Source organism: Bos taurus, chromosome 2 (assembly GCF_002263795.3).
Source record: "Bos taurus isolate L1 Dominette 01449 registration number 42190680 breed Hereford chromosome 2, ARS-UCD2.0, whole genome shotgun sequence".
Taxonomy (NCBI): Eukaryota; Metazoa; Chordata; class Mammalia; order Artiodactyla; family Bovidae; genus Bos; species Bos taurus.
In genome coordinates this window covers 36155967-36178424 of record NC_037329.1, presented here as the reverse complement: position 1 = coordinate 36178424, position 22458 = coordinate 36155967, and the positions used below count along the sequence as shown (strand labels likewise).

The following is a 22458-nucleotide window of genomic DNA, read 5'->3' as shown; positions in this document are numbered from 1 at the left end:
GTATTTAGCAGTAGAATGTAATATACTACCTACTGCTCAGTCTGTTATCTATCATTATCTTTTGAACCCTGTAATTGGACAAAGAGGAAACTATTCATAATAATAAGTTTGTTCTAAATCATCTGTTTGCTGGAGTCTGGGTGCACACTGCAGTCATACTGATCTGAAGACAAAACTGCTTACTTTACCTTCCCACTGTTTGCTCATCACTGTTTCCACAAAGTGCAGTGGTACTACACACCTGGGCAGTCCAAAGCACCTTACACAAATCATCGAAAAAACAGCCATTTTTCCCCCTGCGTTCCATGAATAGGCAACACAAATCTTTATTTTCTGCAAGACGGGTGCCACTGAACCTGACCCAGCCCCATCCTGGGGTGTATGTGCACACAACTATGCTGAACACAACAAGGGCAAACAGATTGCCTCCCGGAATTTTCATTAGATCCAACCACTTAGCTCTTTTATTTATCCTATCTCTGGTTTAATTTTTCCGTGATTCACAGCTATCCAAACATCAGGTCATGCAGGGCTCCTGCACACATAGGGCTCCTTCTAAGAGATTTAAATGGAAAGGCAACCCAAGTCATTATTAGTCTATTTTCAGTATTCATTATCAAGAAAACAAGAGATCAGCATTTTCATGCTGTGTGAAGCCTTCAGGGAAGTGCAGGGTTGCTGTCATTATCTTTAGATCAGGCTGCAGCCTACTACCTGAAGAGGAAATGATGAGTCCATCAAAATAAAAACAAAATAATGAAAGGGTTAGAGTCACAGAATGGGCTGCTGACTGTCCCCTGCATGGCTCCCTGAAAATGTCCCTCTGAATTTAGTGGAGCCTAGATGGTAAAAACCACAGATCACAATGGAACATAAATTCACCTCGTAATGAGATTAGTAGGCAGGCAAAATAAACGTCCTGCTGTTATATTAGAGGCAGGCTCTAATCTGGTGTTTTCTTTGGAAATGATCATTTCCTTTGCAACTGGGGAATGGTGGATGCAACCTGTTTAAATCCAACAGATTCTGTTTTGCCACCGTTATTTTTCATCTTGCTGTGTCTTTTTAATGGCAATCTTGAGGAGGCATTTAAATGAGTTCTGAGTCTTAAAGACTATTACCAAAGTGAGTTATGGGGGTCTGTGCTCATGATTATCAATTGTGTTTCCCAGATCCCCCTTTTAAGAACATAGTGCAACTCCCCCTCCTCTTTCTAAACAGAAGCTCAACTTTGGGAAAAGTGTGGTGACCCCCAGAGTCCTCCCACTCTAGCTTTAGGAATCAAAGGTAGAATAGACTCACTATTGTATTTGGAGTTTAAAAAAAAACAAACTTTTACTGCAACTTTACTACTTAAAACCACTGGAAACAAGTATCGCATACTAAAAAGCCTTAAGAAAATGCCCAGATCAGGTGAACCCACATAGTCTTTGAGTAGAACAAAGCCCTCGAGTATGTAGCTTGATTGCAAGGGACTTCCTTGGTTTTCAGCAGAAGGCAGTCTCACCTGGTGTACAAAGCCCTCCTCTCATTAAAAATGCAAGATAGGATCTCCTCGTGGATCCTTTCTACAGAACCTGGTGGAAGTTGGCTGCATTGTCCTTAGCAGTGAGTGGCATTTAATCAAAGCCTCTGTGAAATAATCTCAGCATTTCCTGAGCTCTGTGAAGTTATCAAGCAAGTTCAGAGGAGATCAGACTTTGAATTTAGGAGTATTTGAAGCTTCTGCATAGAAGGTACAAGCAATGTAACGGACACCTATTTTCTCTACTTGTTCTAGGACTCAGACTAAAGATGTTCCTACTTCTCTGTCAAACTGTGCATTAGGAATAAATCATTTGCTAATACCCCAATGCATAGCATTTTGGCATATCGTTTTTCTAAGGCTGGAAAGAGACCACAGAAAACATTTGCATTTTCTAGTATGTGTTTTAGTGAAACAATTCCTTTTCTGCCATTGGTGTTTCCATTCAAAAATTTGAACTGCAAATCCAGATACTTTAAAGGAGAAATTATTTTGGGGCCCAGTTTAACAAGCTTTTTCTTTCGACTTTTCATGTCTCAATAGTTTAACTTATATCTCTCCATTTGTGTATTTTCTATACATTGAATTTGCAAATGTCAGAGAGTTTAAGTCAATTCTCCTCCCATTCTCATAATTTTCCCTGCCTTCTGTTAACTCTTTCCTCATCAGATGAAAAGTTCAAGGAAAGATAGGTTGACTTTCCATTAGATAGGTAATTCTATTTAACTAGGCTAATTCGTACTGTCTTCCAACTTTTCATTTCCTTAACTCTCTCTTCCTCTTCCCATCGTATCTGTCCCCCACTCCTTGCTGTACCTCTGTGTTTATAATTTAAATTGCAAACAGTATCTGAATCCACTTTGCCAGTGTCCAGTATATCTGGTATGTGTTAATAATTATCTAATGGTCTCCCATGTATTAAACTCAGAGTTAAAGTTTCATGTCAAATAATCTCCCTGAAGGAATTTCCCAAATTATGTTTGCTTACCTCATACAAGTGAACTTGTTCTTGGGTTACAGCAAAGATCAGTAACACGTTATTTTGCACCAGTTTATCAATGAGTTGTCCAATTGTTGGATATTCCTAAAATTTAACACATAGATTTTAAGTATCTTCTTAACAAAAGTATATGAAATAAAGGGATATTTCTTTCAGAAGTATCTTACTGAGTTTGGCATTTCAGTTCTCACAGGCATTTTTGTGTTTATCATGCCAAGTAAATAAGTACACAATTAGCATTACTTTCTTAATTGGCTTAGTAATTGTTTCCCAGATCTTGTAAGTCCATTTAATTCCTTAGAGTCAGTGCCTGTCAATGTGGAGTATTATGCTCTGTCACTTCCAAGGAGATCACTAAATTTATTTAAAGACTTTAGTGTGTCATCTTTTCAAGGGTAGAGATGCATGTCTTCTCTAAGTGCCACTTGCCAGCAGGCTCACATTGTTGGGGAGGTTAGAACTGAGGGAGGAGCTGTTAGACTATGATGAATGTGACCAGCGTGACTCCTGCGGCTCTGACTGGAATTGGATGGGGCGGGATGAGGGTTGAGCAAGGGCGAGCCTGCGGAGGAAGGACGCACTGCAATTCCTAAACCCCTCTGACTTGAGATGTTCCTGTGCACTTCTCTGGTTTGTTCTTTTTGATGTCACAGACTGGTTTTATGGGATGCTGCAATTATTTTTACAGGACAATTGAAAGCACATTGTACTCAGTTTACTTCTATTTCGTTGAGGCATTCATTCCTGAGTGATATGAGCGGTTTAAAAAATAAAGTCATTCATTATCATATTGGCAGATGACCTTTACTTTCCAAGACTAGAAAACATGAAGCCCATTTGCCTGGCCTGACTCCAAATGTAGATAATATACAAAAGGGAAACTCACATTAGAGAGTGGTCTGCAAACAAGTCAACTAAGAATACTGTGTCGGTTATGACTGTAGACAGCTCAAGTACAGGAACACTGACAAATAGGCCTTCTTATACGTGAATGTGCTTGCTGCATATATTCTCAGCACTTCAGGAATATTTTTCTAATGTGTTTTTCATTCAAGTTGAGAGAAAAGTATAATTTTGCCTAAGATACTCAGGTCAATTACCTAACTGCAGATCTGGCTGTGTAATGCATACTTTCTATCCCATTTGGATTTTTTTTATTACAGGATATCAGTAGAATCCAGATAGTATAAAGCTTCCTGAGTCTGACATTCTCAGCCTCCTCTGAGTTTCAATTGCCCAAACATTAAGTATCCTTCACCCTTAAGCCTGAATTCTTCTGGTGCTGGTTTCTCCTTATCTCCATATATTCTTCCACCATCCAACCACTGTGCCTGTGTAGCCAGGATGGCACCATGTAGCCCTCCATAGGCAGGTGAATATGATTTTCTATTTGGTCCAGATATGCTGGTTTAACTCCCACAAATACATTGTAAGTTCCTCAAGGCCTGGGATCATGTCTTGTTATTTTGAGGCCCCAGGAGGCTGGCCCAGCGTTGAGTGCATAGGAGGTGCTCCAAGGCCCTGGGGACTATGTTACAGGCAAGGAACTAGCCCACGGCTCTGTGCATTGTAGCAGCTTACTCAGCAAGAATGACTTGAACAGGTATTAGAGGAGAAGGTCATATCAGGTAACAGTCACTATTTGCTTCTGTGATCCTGTGTTTTCTGAGATGTCTATTATGGGGCATTTGAATATTTGCAAGAAAAAAGTAACAAGAAAAATACCCATTTCTCAGTTTCTTCCCCCTCTTTGGCCAAAATACAAAAATGTGGCTACCCTCACTGACCTTATAATATGGAAGGACAACCTATATGATTAAAACATATATAAATTTGACGAATGCTACTGATCAAAATTTGGGCTTCCCTGGTGACTCAGATGGTAAAGAAACTGCCTCAAATGTGGGAGACCTGGGTTCAATCCCTGAGTTGGGAAGTCCCCTGGAGGGAGGGCATAGCAACCCACCCAGTATTCTTGCTTGGAGAATCCCCATGGACAGAGGAGCCTGGTGGGCTACAGTCCATGCTGTCGAAAAGAGTTGGACACGACTGAGACTAAGCACATTGATCAAAAGTTAGGTAGAAACATCCATGTTGAAGTTTAGAGATTTAGGTCAAGAAACGGTAGCAGGTAATTTATGAACCATTCAGTTAAGTTCAGTTCAATCTCTCAGTCATGTCCGACTCTTTGCGACCCCATGAACCGCAGCACACCAGGCCTCCCTGTCCATCACCAACTCCCGGAATTTACACAAACTCATGTCCATTGAGTCGGTGATGCCATCCCACCGTCTCATCCTCTGTCGTCCCCTTCTCCTCCTGCCCTCAATCTTTCCCAGCATCAGGGTCTTTTCCAATGAGTCAGCTCTTCGCATCAGGTGGCCAAAGTACTGGAGTTTCAGCTTCAACATCAGTCCTTCCAATGAACACCCAGAACTGATCTCCTTTAGGATGGACTGGTTGGATCTCCTTGCAGTCCAAGGGACTCTCAAGAGTCTTCTCCAACACCACAGTTCAAAAGCATCAATTCTTCAGTGCTCAGCTTTCTTTATAGTCCAACTCTCACATCCATACATGACTACTGGAAAAACCATAGCCTTGACTAGATAGACCTTTGTTGGCAAAGTAATGTCTCTGCTTTTAAATATGCTCTAGGTTGGTCATAACTTTCCTTCCAAGGAGTAAGCATCTTTTAATTTCATGGCTGAAGTCATGAAATTAATTTCATCCGCAGTGATTTTGGAGCCCAAAAAAATAAAGTCAGCCACTGTTTCCACTGTTTCCCCTTTTATTTGCCATGAAGTGATGGGACTGGATGCCATGATCTTCGTTTTCTGAATATTGAGCTTTAAGCCAAATGAACCATCAGATTTTAAAAAACTAATTGCTGATACTATAGTAAGCATTTCTATATGCTATCTCACTAAAAGTTTTTTAGAAAATGGTTTTTCCAACCTGATATTAAAATTCTGCATTCTCTTTCCTTTTTCTTTCTATGTCCTACATACACCTCTGTAGCACTGTCATTTTAAGTAGTCACTTAAATTCTCTGTACCATTTCATACCAAGTATTAAATGGGGATAGTATGACCTTTTCCAGGTTACTACTCCATAATTCAATTGTATTTTAGCATGTTCCAAGCACTGTGCTGTCAGGAAATAGGGATAGTAAACCAGTTTTGGCACTGAGGATGCATGCTAAAGGCAGATACCAGCAAACACATTTCCATCTAGTGATGGCCAAGAAGCCCTCTGTGTACAAGACCTTGGGAGAGATAATTGCTTTGGTGCCCAGCAGAAGTCAAACAAGGACCTCCCCCTTCCCCAGAGAAGTCATGATGGAGCTGGGTTTTAACAGATCAGTAAGAGTTTCTCAGCAGCCTTGGGGGAAAGGGCATTTCAGACAGAGGGAATAACATGTGCAGCAGCATGGCAGCCTCATGGTCTGTTCAAGGGAAGCAATTAGACACACAGGGTTCTGGTGAGGATCAAATCAGATCATATACATCAAAAGAGCTCTGAAATTTTTACCTTGTTTTGCAAAAGTCAAGTTTTTTTTTTAATGTCACCAGCATTTTTTTTAATTATAAAAATAAGCCAAATTTAATAAGTACTGGTCAAGCAGCACCTGATTAGTGATCTCCCAAGGGGCCCAGGGTCCATGAAAACATGGAATTATTGAGGGAACATGACTCTGGGACCATCACTCCTAGGGTTAGGCTGAGTCTTCCTTTCTAGGGCTGTGGTTCAAACAGAATGAACTGACTGTATTGCATTTTGCTGCCCTCTGGCTCTTTGAAAAATTAGGGAGGTTCTGGGATCATTTGTAGTATAGCAAATCTGAACTTATCACATATCCCCACTGCCCTCCTGTGCTCCTATGGGAACCTCTAAAGGCGAGGAGGATTGAGAAAGGCCGATCTGTTAACCTCAAATCAGAAAAGGCACACTTCTTCTACTAAGTGTGGGTTATTCTGCTGTGTGTTACAGCAATTGCTGCTTCATTTGCCTACTTGTAGCCCTGAAAACAGTGTATGTAGAGTGTAGGTTACATACCAAGATTGTTGACATGGAGTATTCATTCTTGCTGTCCAAGTGACAGAGCCCATCGTTAGGAATGACGATGCCTGCCAGTTTGCTGTCCATTCCAAAATGAGAGTCCGCGTCACTCACAAAGACCAGGAGATGGAGGGAATCATTCCGCCAGCCAATTTTTTCCTACAATGATAAAGAAGCATTTGGCTTGTATGGAAAAGAGGCAGACATTTATTGAGAGTGAATCACTTATGCTTGGACACATTCAGATTATCAAAAAATATATTGCTAGTCAGTCTATTTTAGACTTTTTCATCTATTGTGAGTTGGTAATATTAATGTATTAAAAATGAAATTATGTGACATTTGTTTTATCCTGGATTACATTTTCAGATGATTTATGCTTCAGAAAAAAATGGTTTCACTACAATCAGTATCCAGTTGATCTTGATTTTTACAAAGTTAATTATTTTTACTGTCCAGCTTTTAATTTACCAGAAAAATGAGAGAAGGGAGTGAGGGAGGTTGTAGATTATCCAAAATCCAAGCTGAAGCAAAACTAGTTAAGAATGCAATACAGAATGGACTTGAAGTAAGCCTATTTTACTAAGATTTCACCCAACCTGTAGGCACATTTCTCTGAAAAAGAAATATTTCTCTTTCTGAGTAAAAAAGACATATTTCTCTTTTTACTGTTACCATCCAAAAATTATCAGCATAATACAAGGATAAGAATTGCTTATCAAAGTACGACTGCAGAGTACTGCTAACTGCTAATTAAGATGGTCTGTTGTCTGTTTCTTCATATAGCTCTCCCCTTTAATTAAGATTTGTCCAGGAACTAGTCAGCTTCTCTGGTGTCTCAGCAGTAAAGAATCAGCCTGCAATGCAGGAGATGCAGGTTCGATCCCTGGGTCAGGAAGATCCCCCGGAGGAGAAAGTGGCACCCCACTCCAGTGTTCTTGCCTGGAGAATCTCATGGACAGAGGAGCCTGGTGGGCTACAGTCCATGGGGGTCACAAGAGTCAGACACGACTTAGTAACTAAACTACAGCACCACCATTATGCCAGAAACTAGTAGGACAAACTTCATTGCAGTTATCCCCTCGTACCTTATCTTTTTCCTTCCTTCCCTAATTCCTTGGCCCTCCTATGTTCTGGGACCCTCAGTCCTATCTGTTTCCTGATATTTTCCATGAAAGTCATCTGAAAACAGGAGAACTGTTTCCATGGATATGTGTCTGATTGTCAAGGAGGAGAGGTATTCTAGCATTATTGTAGAGACACTGTGGCTTTTGATGTTTATTTTGTTGGTTCAAACCAATAGCTAGCTCATCATATGTAGAAGTTTATTCTGAATCAGAGCTGCTGCTGCCAAGTCGCTTCAGTCACGTCCAACTCTGAGACCCCATAGATGGCAGCCCACCAGGCTCCACCATCCCTGGGCTTCTCCAGGCAAGAACACTGGAGTGGGTTGCCATTTCCTTCTCCAATGCATGAAAGTGAAAAGTGAAAGTGAAGTCGCTCAGTCGTGTTTGACTCTTCGAGACCCCATGGACTGCAGCCCACCAGACTCCTCCGTCCATGGGATTCTCCAAGCAAGAGTCTGGAGTGGGGTGCCATTGCCCTCTCTGTGAATCAGAGAATTTTTACTTTTTTCATTAATTGCTACATTTGATTTTTTTTTCACCATGGTTAGTTCAAAAACTAATGAATACAACCTACATCTTTGTAATTTTTCTGGCTGCACCACACAGCACGTGGGATCTTAGTTCCACAACCAGGGATCGAACACACACCCCCTGCAGTGGGAACACAGTCTTAACTAGAATGCTAGGGAAATTCCTGATCTTGATCTTTGAGAATTATAATATTTAATATATAAATTATATAATATAAATATATAATACATATATAAGTATATTAAAATTCTTTTAACCAATTTTTCCCAACAGTATTACAATTTTATTAGATGATTTGAACATGAGGCATAAAAATTATCCTCATTTCAACAAGATGGAATAAATGGTGTGTTTTAAGAAAAGTATCTCTTGTAGAAATATGATGACTAAAGGAAAGATAAAGTTAGCTAAGCTTTTCAATGATTTGTTCACAAGAGATGAAATTTGGGTTAACAGAATGAAACACTGCTCAACCTCAGCATACCTTACACACAGCAGCTTGCATAATTGCATCAAATCCACCTTCTGGGGTGTCAATATTAGCAGAAATTTTCTGATTCTTCACAATTTCGTTGAATCTTTCAGCATCATTTGTCAACGGCAAAATGTGCTTGAATCCAAATGTAGGCAAACAAAAGTATGGAATACTACTGCAAAAGGAAGATGTAAAATATTCTTGAAGAAACGTGATACAACACACAATGAATGGGTGTAATAGCCTAACAGCATTTCCTTCCATGAAGATGCATTTCATAAAGTGCCTGACTCTGTAACTTGGCTCTGAGTCTCACTGTTAAGGTTGTTTTATCATCTCCTACCCACCCCTTCCAAATGGGTCACATTAGCTAACACAAAAAGCTTGTTGTGTGTCTTGCATTGGTTCAGAAAAAACAGATAATCAGGTGATCAGATGCTCCTTGTATGTAGTCACTTCCTTCTATTGTCTCTCAACCAAAGCCCACCATTAAGTTTACATGATGACAACAATTCTTTTGTATTCTGATAGCTTAAATTGTCATCAAGGATGTCATCCTGTAGCAAGACTAAGAGAGGAATCTGTCTTCTTCTTATGCTCAGTCCTGCCTGCCCAGGGCCTGAAAATCAGACTGAGTCTCTCGATTCTAGAGCCCAACTTTGTTGTGATAGAACAGACCATGTGGGCCAACCTGGGGTAAAGCCACTACTAAAGACAGTTAACATTTGGGGAAAATGCCATGTTTGGATGAGATCTGCCCTAAAGACATCACAGTAGAACAGAAATTGCTGACCCAGTAACATTTTATTCTGAAAGCCAGCTAGTAGTTGTACATGAGATTTTGAGCAAGTACTCAATGCTTCTGAGTTTTGGGTTTTCTTTTGTGAAGTGGAGCTAATAATGTACAGCAGTTTCTCAAAGTGTGGTCCTTGGACTTAGCAGCATGAGCGTCACATGGGAACTTGCTATAAATGCAAAATCTGGGGTGTGACTACAGACCTGCTAAGTCAGAACTGGTAGGAGTGGGTTGAGAGACCTGTGTTGAACCAAGTCTTCCTGATGCATTCCAAAGTTTGAGAAACACTGGTGGAGAAGCACAGAGACAAAAAGAAGTAGCCACCAATGAGGTTGCGGGGTGCTGCATGGAAAGAGCTGGTTGACTTACACAAGCAGCTTGGCAAGTTCAAGAGTCTGCCTTGTCAGCATACAAAGAGCTGATGCAGCTTTCAGGATTTGGCTCTTTTTCACCAAATGCATCTGTCTGAGGTATATAGTCAATTCTCATTATTCACAGATTCCATATCTTTGAAAATTCATATTGCTAAAATGTATTTGTGACCCCCAAATCAATCCTTTGGGAACTTCTTCAGTCATTCATGTACATGAATGAGTGTACAAAGAAACGGAGTCCCTTGACATGCATGTTTCCAGGGGAGGTCAAATAAGACTCTGACTTCTTGCTTCATCACCCACACTGTAGAGAAATATTCTTTTCAGGGTCTATTTGGTGACATGTGTGTTTGCATTTTTGTGCTTTTGGATGGTTTTGTTGTTTAGAGTTGTCCCCCAATGCAGTGCTGAAATGTTCTCTGGTATTGCCAAGTGCAGGAAGACTGTGATGTGTCTTATGGGGAAAATACGTGTGTGAGCTTTGTTCTGACATGAGTTACAGTGCTCTTGGTTGTGATTTCAATGCTAACAAATCAACAACATATATTAAATAAGACATCTTTAAACATGAACATGCAGAAAACAAGTTATTGCTCAGTGGTGAAAAAGTGACCAGAGATTCACAGGAACCTAACCCTGTGTTTCCCCTAGGAGCAATACTCAGCATCTTCTAATGCAGGGTGTGAGCAGACTTTATAGAACAAGACTTCCGTAAATGTTGAGAATCAACTAGATATACAAGTCAAAATGATTATGGATTTATTTACACTGAGAAATGGAGCTCTGCCAGAACCAGAACGCTGGTGTCTGCAAGGATAATCACTTACTTTCTGTCAGTAGACTTTCACAAAAAGCAAGCCATAAGCTGATGTATTCTCAGGCTTCAGTACAAGGGGAGTTTGAGTTCCGTAGCATCGAATGGTACAGTCTGAGATATCCCATTTCCTTAATGAGGTATTTTTTAAATTTTCTAATGATTTTAAGAACTCTATCTCTCAAAAATATGAAACTTTTTTCTTGGTAGTTTTAAAATTCAGTTTACAATGTTCTTGGATATATATCTTAAAACTTTTTATGTAGTCAAGTTTTTCCCACCTTCAAATATGAAATGTATTTTAAAATGTGAAATGAAGAATTTTTAAAAAGTTAACCTACAAAATGACAATAATTTAGCGTTTTTCTTAATTGCCTCTGTAATATTTAAAGTAGCTATAGAGTAGAAGAAAATGCATAGATTTAGAATAAAAAGACTGGATAGTTATCTATCCTTGTGTCCTCATCTATAAAATGAGGGTACTAATAATAGCTACTTCTAAAATTGCTGTGAAAATTACATAAAAAGTATTTTATAAAAAGTATATAACTGTGTTTTGAGGTTTACATTGTCCCTGGAGTCCAACTAGTCTTGAAAGTTTTTGAAAGTGTTAGTTGCTCAGTTCTGTCCTACTCTTTGTGACCCTATGGACTGTAGCCTTCCAGGCTCCTCTGTCCGTGGAATTCTCCAGGCAAGAATACAATAGTGGGTAACCATTCCCTTCTCCAGGGGATCTTTCCAACCCAGGGATCCAACCCTGGTCTCCTACATTACCAACAGATTCTTTACCGTTTGAGCCACCAGGGAAGCTAGTCTTGGAAATTGTTTAGTATTTTATAGGGGGCTGTTGGTTCATACTGTATCAAAATGGCATTAAAGCCTATTCTGGAGCCAGAGAACTAGAATTCCTATTGTCTGGTCAGAAATTTGTATCTTTGTTGGTTAGAATTATTTGCTATGTAGTTCTTACTAGAACTCTAATCTTTTAGAAAGGAGAATACATTTTTTATTAATTCAATAAACATATTCATGTGCTGGGAGATGAATGTAGCTTAAGCAAAGTATAATGTCAGAGCTGGGTCACGTCAAGAAATTTTGAGTGAAAACTGCCCATTTTGGTCAGAGTTCTTCCTATAAAGAATGCTTATATTTAGTTGTTATTTTCTTAGATAGCAATTGAAGGAATTACTTATTGCTGATTATAAAGATATATAACAAAAGGTTAACACCATCGTTTTTAGTGGAATTAGAAATGATTTCCATTTTTTCTTTATGTCTGTATTTTCACATGGTCTTATTACCTTTGAAATTTAAAATTATATACTCATTTTTTTGTGTGTACATATAGGAAATCTAAACATTCATGGTTGAGTTTTCTTCTTTGCAAAACTACTATGAATTCCTCATGGTTCAAGTCTTCAAAAACAAAACGAAACACCAAATTAAATGTGAAATGATGTTTAAAAAAATCCCTCAAAATATTTGATGGAGAAAATTTTCTTTGTCTTGTTAAATATTTTTAAGTGTATATTACAATTCATTGCTGCTGCTAAGTCGCGTCAGTCGTGTCCAACTCTGTGTGACCCCATAGACGGCAGCCCACCAGGCTCCCCCGTCCCTGGGATTCTCCAGGCAAGAACACTGGAGTGGGTTGCCATTTCCTTCTCCAATGCATGAAAGTGAAAAGTGAAAGTGAAGTCACTCAGTCGCGTCCAACTCGTAACGACCCAATGGACTGCAGCCTACCAGGCTCCTCCATCCATGGGATTTTCCAGGCAAGAGTACTGGAGTGGCTTGCTATCATTACAAATATAGAAAATATGATTTGTATTGCTGTGTCTTAGACAATAGCATAAGGGAAACGTCTTTCAAAAATGTAAATCATTCAGGCTTCCTACATGGTGAAATTTTAGTGACCTTCCATCTAATGAAGGTAGAGAAAGCAAGCTACTTCAAGAAGCACTAGAGATTAGATTAAAGGTTTTAAAAGTGTGGTGTGCAGACCCACAGAGGTCCCTGAGACAATTTAAGAGTTTTTCAGGTCACACGTTCTTCATAATAATAAGAGATAATATTTGTCTTTTTCACTGTTGACATTTTCACTGATGATGCAAAGTAAGAGTAAGTAAAACTGCTGGTGCATTAGCACATGTCAAGGCAATTGCTCCAAACTGCCTAGTTCCTTATATTTTTTACCATCAAACATGCATCATAATTTAAAAAAAAAAGTGCTACTTTCACTTGATTGCCCTTTTTTTGGTTTGTTTTCTTTTCTCTTCGTTTTTTAAATATAAATTTATTTATTTTAATTGGAGGCTAATTACTTTACAATATTGTATTGGCTTTGCCATACATCAACATGAATCCGCCACGGGTGTACACGTGTTCCCCATCCTGAAGCCCCCTCCCAACTCCCTCCCCATACCATCCCTCTGGGTCATCCCAGTGCACCAGCCCTGAGCATCCTGTATCATGCATCGAACCTGGACTGGCAATTCATTTCACATATGATAGTATACATGTTTCAATGCCATTCTCCCAAATCATCCCACCCTCTCCCTCTCCCACAGAGTCCAAAAGACTGTTCTATACATCTGTGTCTCTTTTGCTGTCTCGTATACAGGGTTATCATTACCATCTTTCTAAATTCCATATATATGCTTTAGTATACTGTATTGGTGTTTTTCTTCTGGCTTCCTTCACTCTGTATAATAGGCTCCAGTTTCACCCACCTCATTAGAACTGATTCAAATGTATTCTTTTTAATGGCTGAGTAATACTCCATTGTGCATATGTACCACAACTTTCTTATCCATTCGTCTACTGATGGACATCTAGGTTGCTTCCATGTCCTGGCTATTATAAACAGTGCTGTGATGAACATTGGGGTACCCGTGTCTCTTTTAATTCTGGTTTCCTCAGTGTGTATGCCCAGCAGTGGGATTGCTGGGTTATATGGCAGTTCTTGGAGAAGGAAATGGCAACCCACTACAGTATTCTTGCCTGGAGAATCCCAGGGACAGAGGAGCCTGGTGGGCTGCTGTCTCTGGGGTCCCACAGGGTCGGACACAACTGAAGTGACTTAACATGGCAGTTCTATTTCCAGTTTTTTAAGGAATCTCCACACTGTTCTCCATAGTGGCTGTACTAGTTTGCATTCCCACCAACAGTGTAAGAGGGTTCTGTTTTCTCCACACCCTCTCCAGCATCTATTGCTTGTAGACTTTTGGATAGCAGCCATTCTGACTGGCGTGAAATGGTGCCTCATTGTGGTTTTGATTTGCATTTCTCTGATAATGAGTGATGTTGAGCATCTTTTCATACTTTATTGCCCTTGGTGAAGCTGTGTGTGTTAGTCACTTGGTTGTGTCCAACTCTTTATGACCCCATGGACTGCAGCCCACCAGGCTCCTCTTTCCATGGGATTTTCCAGGCAAGAATACTGGAGTGGGTTGCAGTAATTTTAAGCCTATGCCCTTGGATACATGTTTTTTGAAAATTATTCCTGTGTGACCACATAGGAAACGTGCATACAGTGTTCCTGCTGTACACTGAAGTACATGCGTACAGTGGAGAAGCACTTTCATAGTTGTTTCAACTGTTGTTTATGGAACAACCATTTTACCTGAAAAAATGCTTGACAGCCAAACTATCATCTTGATTAAAATGAAGAAAGTAAGTCTGTTACTTTCAGGAAAACAACTATCAGGATTTGTTGCCAATGATGAAATTTGACATAACTAGAAAGTTAGAATTTCACAGAACTTTCATCGGCCATCCATTAACAGCTTCTAAGTACTTCAAGACTTATCTGATGGGATTAATGATAATATTAAAAAATATAATTTTTTAGATATTCTATCATGAAATTTTAAGATCTACATAACTCACTGAAACTTCATTTTCCAAATGACCAAAACATTATATTACAAAACCACATGCACACACACACCAATAAAAGAGCCATTCAGGCTCTTCCCTAGTGGTCCAGTGGTTAAAGAATCTGCCTGCCACAGCAGGGGACACGGGTTCAAGCCCTGGTCCAGGAAGATCCCATATACTACAGTGCAAATAAGCCTGTGCACCACAGCTACTTGAGTCTTCACGCTAGATAGATCCTGTGCTCTACAACAAAGCAAGCCACAGCAACAAAAAGCCCACACACCTCAGCTAGAGAGTAACCCCTGCTCTCTGCAACTAGAGAAAGCCTGCGTGCAGCAGCAAAGACCCAACAGAGCCAAAAAAATAATAATAATAATAAATTTTTAAAAGCCAAAGTTCAAAACAGATCAATGATTTTTAGTGTAACAAAATAGGAAGTTCACTGATATGTTTTTCAGATTCCACACTGAAACATAATTTATCTCTTGTCCAGTTTGAATGTAATATCAAGGAAGAAAGTCTACAGTCATTGGAAAAATCTATTAACTGCTTTCCCCCTTTTCAACTATATATCTAATGAGGTTTGACTTCCTTCATGGAATTCAACCAAAATAAAATATTGCCAGAGATTAAATGAAGAAGCAGATGTGAAAATTCAGTTGGTTTCTTTTAAATTAGATATTTTAAGAGATTTGTAAAAATTAAAATAGTGCCACTTTTCTTGTTAACTGTTGTTCTATTTTGGAAAATGTAGTTATTTCTTCTAAAGGTGTGTTATTATAGTAACATGCAGTGTGTTTTTCATTGTAATTATCAAATAAATTGATTACTAATTATTTTTATATTTTCTTAGTTTCACACTCTAAGACACTGAATATTGATATTTTGAGGATCTTAATTTTTAGGAGTATAAGAAGTCCTGAGATCTAAAAGTTTTAGGAACATTAGATTAAAATAACTAGAGAAAATTAGCATTAATGAGAGGAAGGAAATTAAAACTGGTTTGAACGTCTATTATGTTCCAGCCTACTCAGTTCTCAGGATAGCCCAGGAAGTGAATATTATTATCCCCATTTATAAATGAAGAGACTGGCATTCCAAGGTTATGATTTAAGCCCAGGTCTGGAAAACTCCATGTTTTTCCCTTTTTCTTCTGTTAGTCTTCTTACTAAAGAACATTTTATTTCTTAATTATAGGGTTTAGATTGATCAAAGGATTGACTTTTGTGTTTGGTGTTTGAATTCTTGGTGTGTAAATGTGTGGGGAGTAGAATCTGGACAGAGAAACTTGGAGAATTAAGGACATGATTAAAAAAGAAAAAATTTAATGTTGCAGCAAAAAAAAATTTCATTATTTATAACTTTAGCTAGTGGTAAATTTTGCCAACAAGAATAAGAGAAACACCTCTAGAAAATAGGAAAACATTGAGTGCTCAAGTGCTCAAAACATCAAGTGCTCAAATATGTGGTCCTCATTAAGGTTCCTATTCACTGTAATTTGTGCAGGGCTCTGGCCTCCCTTCCAGTAGGGAGTTGGATCATGAAGAAGGCTGAGTGCTGAAGAATTGATGCTTTTGAACTGTGGTGTTGGAGAATACTCTTGAGAGTCCCTTGGACTGAAAGATCAAACCAGTCAATCCTAAAGGAAATCAACCCTGAATATTCATTGGAAGGACTGATTCTGAAGCTGAAACTTCAATACTTTGGCTACCTGATGGAAAGAACTGACTCATTAGAAAAGACCCTGATACTGGGAAAGATTGAAGGCAGGAGGAGAAGGGGACGACAGAGGATGAGATGGTTGGATGGCATCACCAGCTCAATGGACATGAGTTTGAGCAAGCTCCGGGAGATGGTAAAGAACAGGGAAGCCTGGCATGCTGCAGCCCATGGGGTTGCAAAGAATCGTACACAACTGAGTGACTGAATAACAACAACTAGGCCTTCCTTTACCCCACTCTACTGTTGTTGATAGTAGCTACCACCCAGTGAGAGCTTCATGGTCAAGCTCAGTATCAAACATTTCCTTTCATTATCTTACACACTCCTTACAACCCCCTTTGTGTCATCAGTATTGTCATTCCAAACTAAAGTTTGGAGAAGTGAAGTGGTCCCTCTAAGGTGACATTATGAGTGAGTAGATGAGTAGGTACATGGTTACATGAGTATATTTATGGATCAATGGTTTAGAACAGAATGTCCAGAATTAGACACACATACAGTTAATTGCTTTCTAAGAAAAGCATCAAGATATTTCAATGGGGAAAGGAGAAACTTGCTTAACAAATAGTGCTGCAACAATTGGATAGTTGAATGTAAATGAAAGATAAACCTAGACTTTTTCTCATTCCAAACAGAAACACTAATTTGAGATCATAGACCTAAATGCAAGTGCTTCAACCACGAAGCTTCTAGAAGAAAACAGGAATCTTTGAGACATTAGGATAAACAAAGATATCTTAGGACAAAAAAATACACTAATCATACAATTAAAAATTGGGCTTCATCAAAATAAAAAAAATCATACAATTTAGCAATTCGAATTCTAGATATCTATCCAAGAGAAATAAAAACATACATCCACACAGAGACTTATATGCAAGTGATCATAGCAATATTTCTTCATGATGGCCAGAAATTGGGAAACAACCCAAATGTCCATCAATGGACAGATAAGGTATAATAAATTTGTACAAGGGACTATTACTTAGGACAAAAGGGAAGAAACTGCTGATAAACATGAAATCAGGGATGAATCTCAAATACATGATATTGAGCCAAAGAAGCTAGATACAAAAGGTGTATAGCATATTTTCCATTCATGTGAAATCCAAGAATAGGCAAAACCAATTTAACTTACAGAAATCAGAAAATGGTTGCCTCTGGGAAAGCAGAACTGACTATGAAGGGGCATAAGGAAACTTTCTGAGGTGATGGAATTGGTCTATGTCATGTTTTAAGTGGTGATCACATCGATATATTCAACTGTCAAACTCATGAAACTGAACATTTCTGCTGTGTATTTTAGTATATGTCAATTATACCTTGAGAAGTGGGGGACTGGGGACAAATATTATCTCTGATATTTGCAACCGAATGCAATTCCTAGGAGGTACAATCAGTGATGAATTCTTTTCAAGGTCAAAACACTTCTGGCCATCAGATTCTAGTTTGGAACCACATTGAAATGTCTTAAAATGATACTGCAAAAACTGTTTTAAAGAGATTAATGTGTTGGTGTAAACTAGTGTGAAAAGTCAATATACGTTTGGAAAGCCATTTCTTCTATACTAGATTCAGAGTAGTAAAAGGCTTGGTTTTGGACCAACCCAGATCTTGGTGTATCACTGATTAGTCATGCTGCCACAGGTAAATTACTAACTTCTCACAGCCTTTGTTACTTCCTCTCAGTATAGAGATGATGAAACCTGCTTTGACCTGAAGTTATTATGAAGACTGAATGAGGTCATGTATATAAAACCTTCAGCATAGGGTCTGGCACAGAGCAAATGGAAGTTCTTTTTCAAAAGAAGGATATCAAATACTTTTATTTTGACCATGTCATTGACATGTAGAGGTAAGCTATCAAAAAGCAACTTACCTTTGACCATCACCCAGATAATACGTGGTTTTAGTAACTGATTAGAGCATATTATAATGGATCCATTGCCTCATTTCCTACTGAATTTGACAACAGTAAAGGCTACAAAGGCATCTTCCAAGCAATAAGAAAAAGTCACATTTCCCAAAGTACATTAGAAATCACTCCAAAAGCTGTTATTTTGGCAGCAGTCATTGTAATGGAGACAGATACTCTGAGAAAATGTGACTTACTGTCAAGAGCCTCAAAGAGTGGTGGTCACTGAGGATAGAAAGCCTCTGAGGGGCTGAGGATGGGCTCAGGCCAGTGGAACCTACAGTAAAAGATTCTGTCCCTGTGTCTGCAGAATACAAATACAAATTTGTCACAGCCTGCCTTCCAAAGTGGAGAAGGCAATGGCACCCCACTCCAGTACTCTTGCCTGGAAAATCCCATGGATGGAGGAGCCTGGTAAGCTGCAGTCCATGGGGTCTCAAAGAGTCAGATAGGACTGAGCAACTTCACTTTCACTTTCCACTTTCATGCGTTGGAGAAGGAAATGGCAACCCACTCCAGCGTTCTTGCCTGGAGAATCCCAGGGACGGGGGACCCTGGTGGGCTGCCGTCTATGGTGTCGCACAGAGTCGGACACGACTGAAGCGACTTAGCAGCAGCAACAGCAGCCTTCCGAAGGGAGGCAAATATGGCAAATGCTGTGAAGACCCAAGCTAGAACTGGATACAGTAAATCCTGTACATATAAACCTTCAAGTTGTGAACTTTCGAACATGCAAACATGCCCCTGTATGCCCGCTTTTTACTGTACTACTGTACTTTTCAAGGTACTTTACTATAAGATTAAAAATGTTTATTTTGTGTGTTTGTTAGGTTTTTATGTGTTATTTGTGTGAAAAGTTGTATATACCTATTACAGTGCAGTACCACATAGCTGATTGTTAGTTGGGTACCTAGACTAACTTTTTTGGACCTACAAAGTGAACTTACGAATGCGCTCTCAAAACAGAACTCGTTTGTTTGTAGGGGACTTATGTATTACAGTGATGTCTGCTTGAGAATGGAAACATGTATATGTATGGTTGAGTTCCTCTGCTTTCCACCTGAAACTGTCACAGCATTGTTAACTGGCTTTACTCCAGTACAAAATAAATGAACTTTTAAGTAAACATAATAGTTTACTTTAAGAAAAAAAGGATGACATCCCTTTAGTTCTGAATAACCTAGGCAACTGAGAGCTGCTGACATCCAATCAGATGGGAGGGAACTGCCAGGGAATCAGCAAGCTCCTGCCAAGCTCAGCTCAGAGCAAGGCTATCTCTACAGGAAGTCAGTGTTTGAAGATCCCAGAAAATCATTTACTTACCTGCAAGGGTTAGCGATTTCTTCTGGTGTTGTTTTCATAAAAGGGGAGATGGGTTTCTCCACAAAAGAGCCGAAGCCCAGTCTAAAGTTGCTGGTTAATTTAGACATCTCCTTGGAGAGCAGGGAGCCCAGCTCTTTGATGGTGTTGAGGTCGTCGTCCATGGAGGCCGAGAGGTCCATGAGGTAATACAAATCCACAGGGTAATCCTCAGTCTGGCGAACTTGAACTTGCAGGGTCTGTTCAAGGCCTGTAACACCCTCGCAAGAAAAGATGATCCGTAAAAACCCATGGAGACTTAGTTGTGACTAGACAGTCACCAGCTATTTCATTTCCATAAGAACTTACCAAAGATACTTGCAATTCATACACTATGTGGCAAAGTTTATAAAGGAACCAACCCATGAAATCTTTCACCCATGAATTTAGAGCAACCGAAGGCGGTGAAAGTTGGGATATTTTATATCTCCTTGGGAGAACTAGCATCCATTTAGATGGAAGATAAGCTGATTTTTTTTGTATGTGGGTTTAGAAAAGAAGAAAATAAAGAGGCGATTAAAGCTACATTACAACCCTTGAAGAAATGTGAGGTAAGCCTTAACAACATTTGAGTAATTCAAACGGTTACTATTAGATAAGGCTTTTTTTGGTAACACATTTGGAGTACAAAGTGACCAATGTGAATAAAGAAAAGTGTTAGCCTAGCAATTCTCTATTTCCTTAAGAATGGACAATCTGAGTCATAATAAACAATGACATGTAATATGGTTCAAGGCGTATTAATGGAATAGCTGTATTATTATATGTGGCATTCCTGGAGGAGGGCATGGTGACCCACTCCAATATTCTTGCCTGGAGAATCCCCATGAACAGAGGAGCCTGGCGGGCTGCAGTCCATGGGGCCACAAGGAGCTGGACATGACTGAGTGACTAAGCACATATATATGGCAGCACATGTATGACATTAGATTTATTTACGTAAGCCAATGACTGTGTGAATCATAACATACCTGGTCTCAGTTTAAGAGCCAAGCTTTGAGGTGAAATCTGAACGATGTCGGAGCTATTTTTCTGTCTGCCTATGCTGAGAGGCTTATTTGTAAGTATCTCAACTTGGGAGACAGGGTTTTCGATGAAGGTTAGTTGACATCCTTTAGCTAAAAGATTTGCTGGGGTATCACATCTTTCTCCAACTCCAGATAGGTGCGTAAAATTCTAAAAGAGAAAAAACAATAAAGAGAGAAAGACAACAATAAAGAATAAAAAGAAGACATTTTTTATAAGATTATTTTTTGCTTGTTTGCTAGTTAGGTATCTTGCCTTGATGTATTATATCCCCACATGCCTGACATTGAATGTAGGTCTAAAGTATAGCAAAATAACCATAGAATTCTGCCAGTAAAATTCTGAGTAAGAGTGGAGTTTCCTTTTAATTGTATTCAAGTGAATTCACTTGATTTATTTTTTCCTTTTTTCCCTTTTCTTTCATTTTTCTTTTTAATGCTCACTTTTTAAAAGCTTCTCCTGTGCTGTGACCAGATCTTTGAAATAACTGGGTCACAGAGCTGACATCATCATGTGAATTATCATTGAGGATAACCTGCAGGTACATGTGATCCTGGGACTGTCCAAATTCTCAGTGTGTCTATCGCTAAATCCAGTGACAAAGAGGCTTTTCCGTGGCTTCCCAAAGGTCAAAGGTTGTGATATTGCCCTATCTACTCTCTGTCCTGGTTTAATTTGTGGATGTATTACTCTTATATTACAGTATTACTTCACCAAAGTTGACCTCTTGGGGACGTTATTCTAGTTTAAGATCTTTTAGAAATTTCTCCAACACTGGCATGTGGAGAAGCAAAATGAAAGAGAAATGGTGTAAGAGACTGCTTTCCTGCTTAGGACTCAGGAGTCTGCCAATTCCCCTCTTATCCACCTGAGTTTCCAGAGGCAGGGAGATGGGTGTTCCCAGGCAGAGATGCAGCCATCCAACCCTGGAACACTCAGAACAGAAAGATATAGTCAAGAGATAACACCTATCTTACCCACCAGCCAAGGCTGCTCTTGAGTTGGTGAGGCTCTAGGCAAGGTTGAACTTCAGGCCTGTTGTCTCTCAGGCTTGGAGAGAAACAAACCAAGTTCATACTGTTTTCCTTCATTCACTGGAATTCTAAACCATTCCTGCTGTTTCACCAACTAAGAAAGCTACATTTCTCCCAAAGTTGACTTTTGAGAATATAATTTGTTATCTTTCAGCCAGGCCTGTGTATATTTGAGGCCCTGGTGAGGGGTAACAAATTCTGTAATTTCCCATGATTTATCCAAAGCACAAGGTGGCTTAACAAGCCCTCAGAATCCTTCTTAACACTGTGTCACTGATAGAACCTATAATCACTATGTTTGCCACAAGATCAGAGGTGGCGTTAACCCTGGAACCATTTTTCTGTCTGCTCTAAGCAGAAGCCTAATTTACTTTTGGCTCCAATTGTCTCTATTGATAATAATACTTCTACTATTAGTTATATCAGTGAGTGATCTCTCAGAATAATCTGGCCTTTTGACTAGATTTGACTACAGAGTATTAGCCACAAGAAAACCTATCAGGTGTAACTTAAGAGGCTCTCTTCAATGGGTGCAAAAAAAAATTTTTTTTTATATGAAAATTTTAGAGGTGGGCACTTTGTTAGACTGATCTGTTGTTTTATGTCTCTGGCATGAACCTAACATTGTCTTCTTCAGGGAGTCAATGACAAAAAATGTGGGCTTTTCCCTCTTTGTATATTCCCAAAGCTGCTTTGATATATGAGCCCAAAGTCACTGCCCTTCTGCTTGACCCTCTCGGTAGAGGTCAGGGACTGAGTTGGGTTTGTGCTCTGCTCTGTGAGCCCTCCCTCCATGGACACAGGTAACTGAAATGTGGG

General features: G+C 39.3%; 1 protein-coding gene across 5 annotated transcripts in view; it reads right to left on the bottom strand.

Moving 5' to 3' along the window:
- Positions 1-22458, bottom strand: part of ITGB6 (integrin subunit beta 6) — a 151222-nt gene that overhangs the window by 70152 nt on the left and 58612 nt on the right. For all 5 annotated transcript variants that reach the window (NM_001428260.1, XM_005202407.5, XM_059891784.1 and 2 more), the window contains 5 exons: positions 20551-20755; positions 19544-19790; positions 8727-8892; positions 6582-6743; positions 2514-2609 (listed from right to left, as the gene is read on the bottom strand). In NM_001428260.1, coding sequence (NP_001415189.1) covers positions 2514-2609; positions 6582-6743; positions 8727-8892; positions 19544-19790; positions 20551-20755 — 876 coding nt within the window. The remainder of the gene's footprint in view (positions 1-2513; positions 2610-6581; positions 6744-8726; positions 8893-19543; positions 19791-20550; positions 20756-22458) is intronic.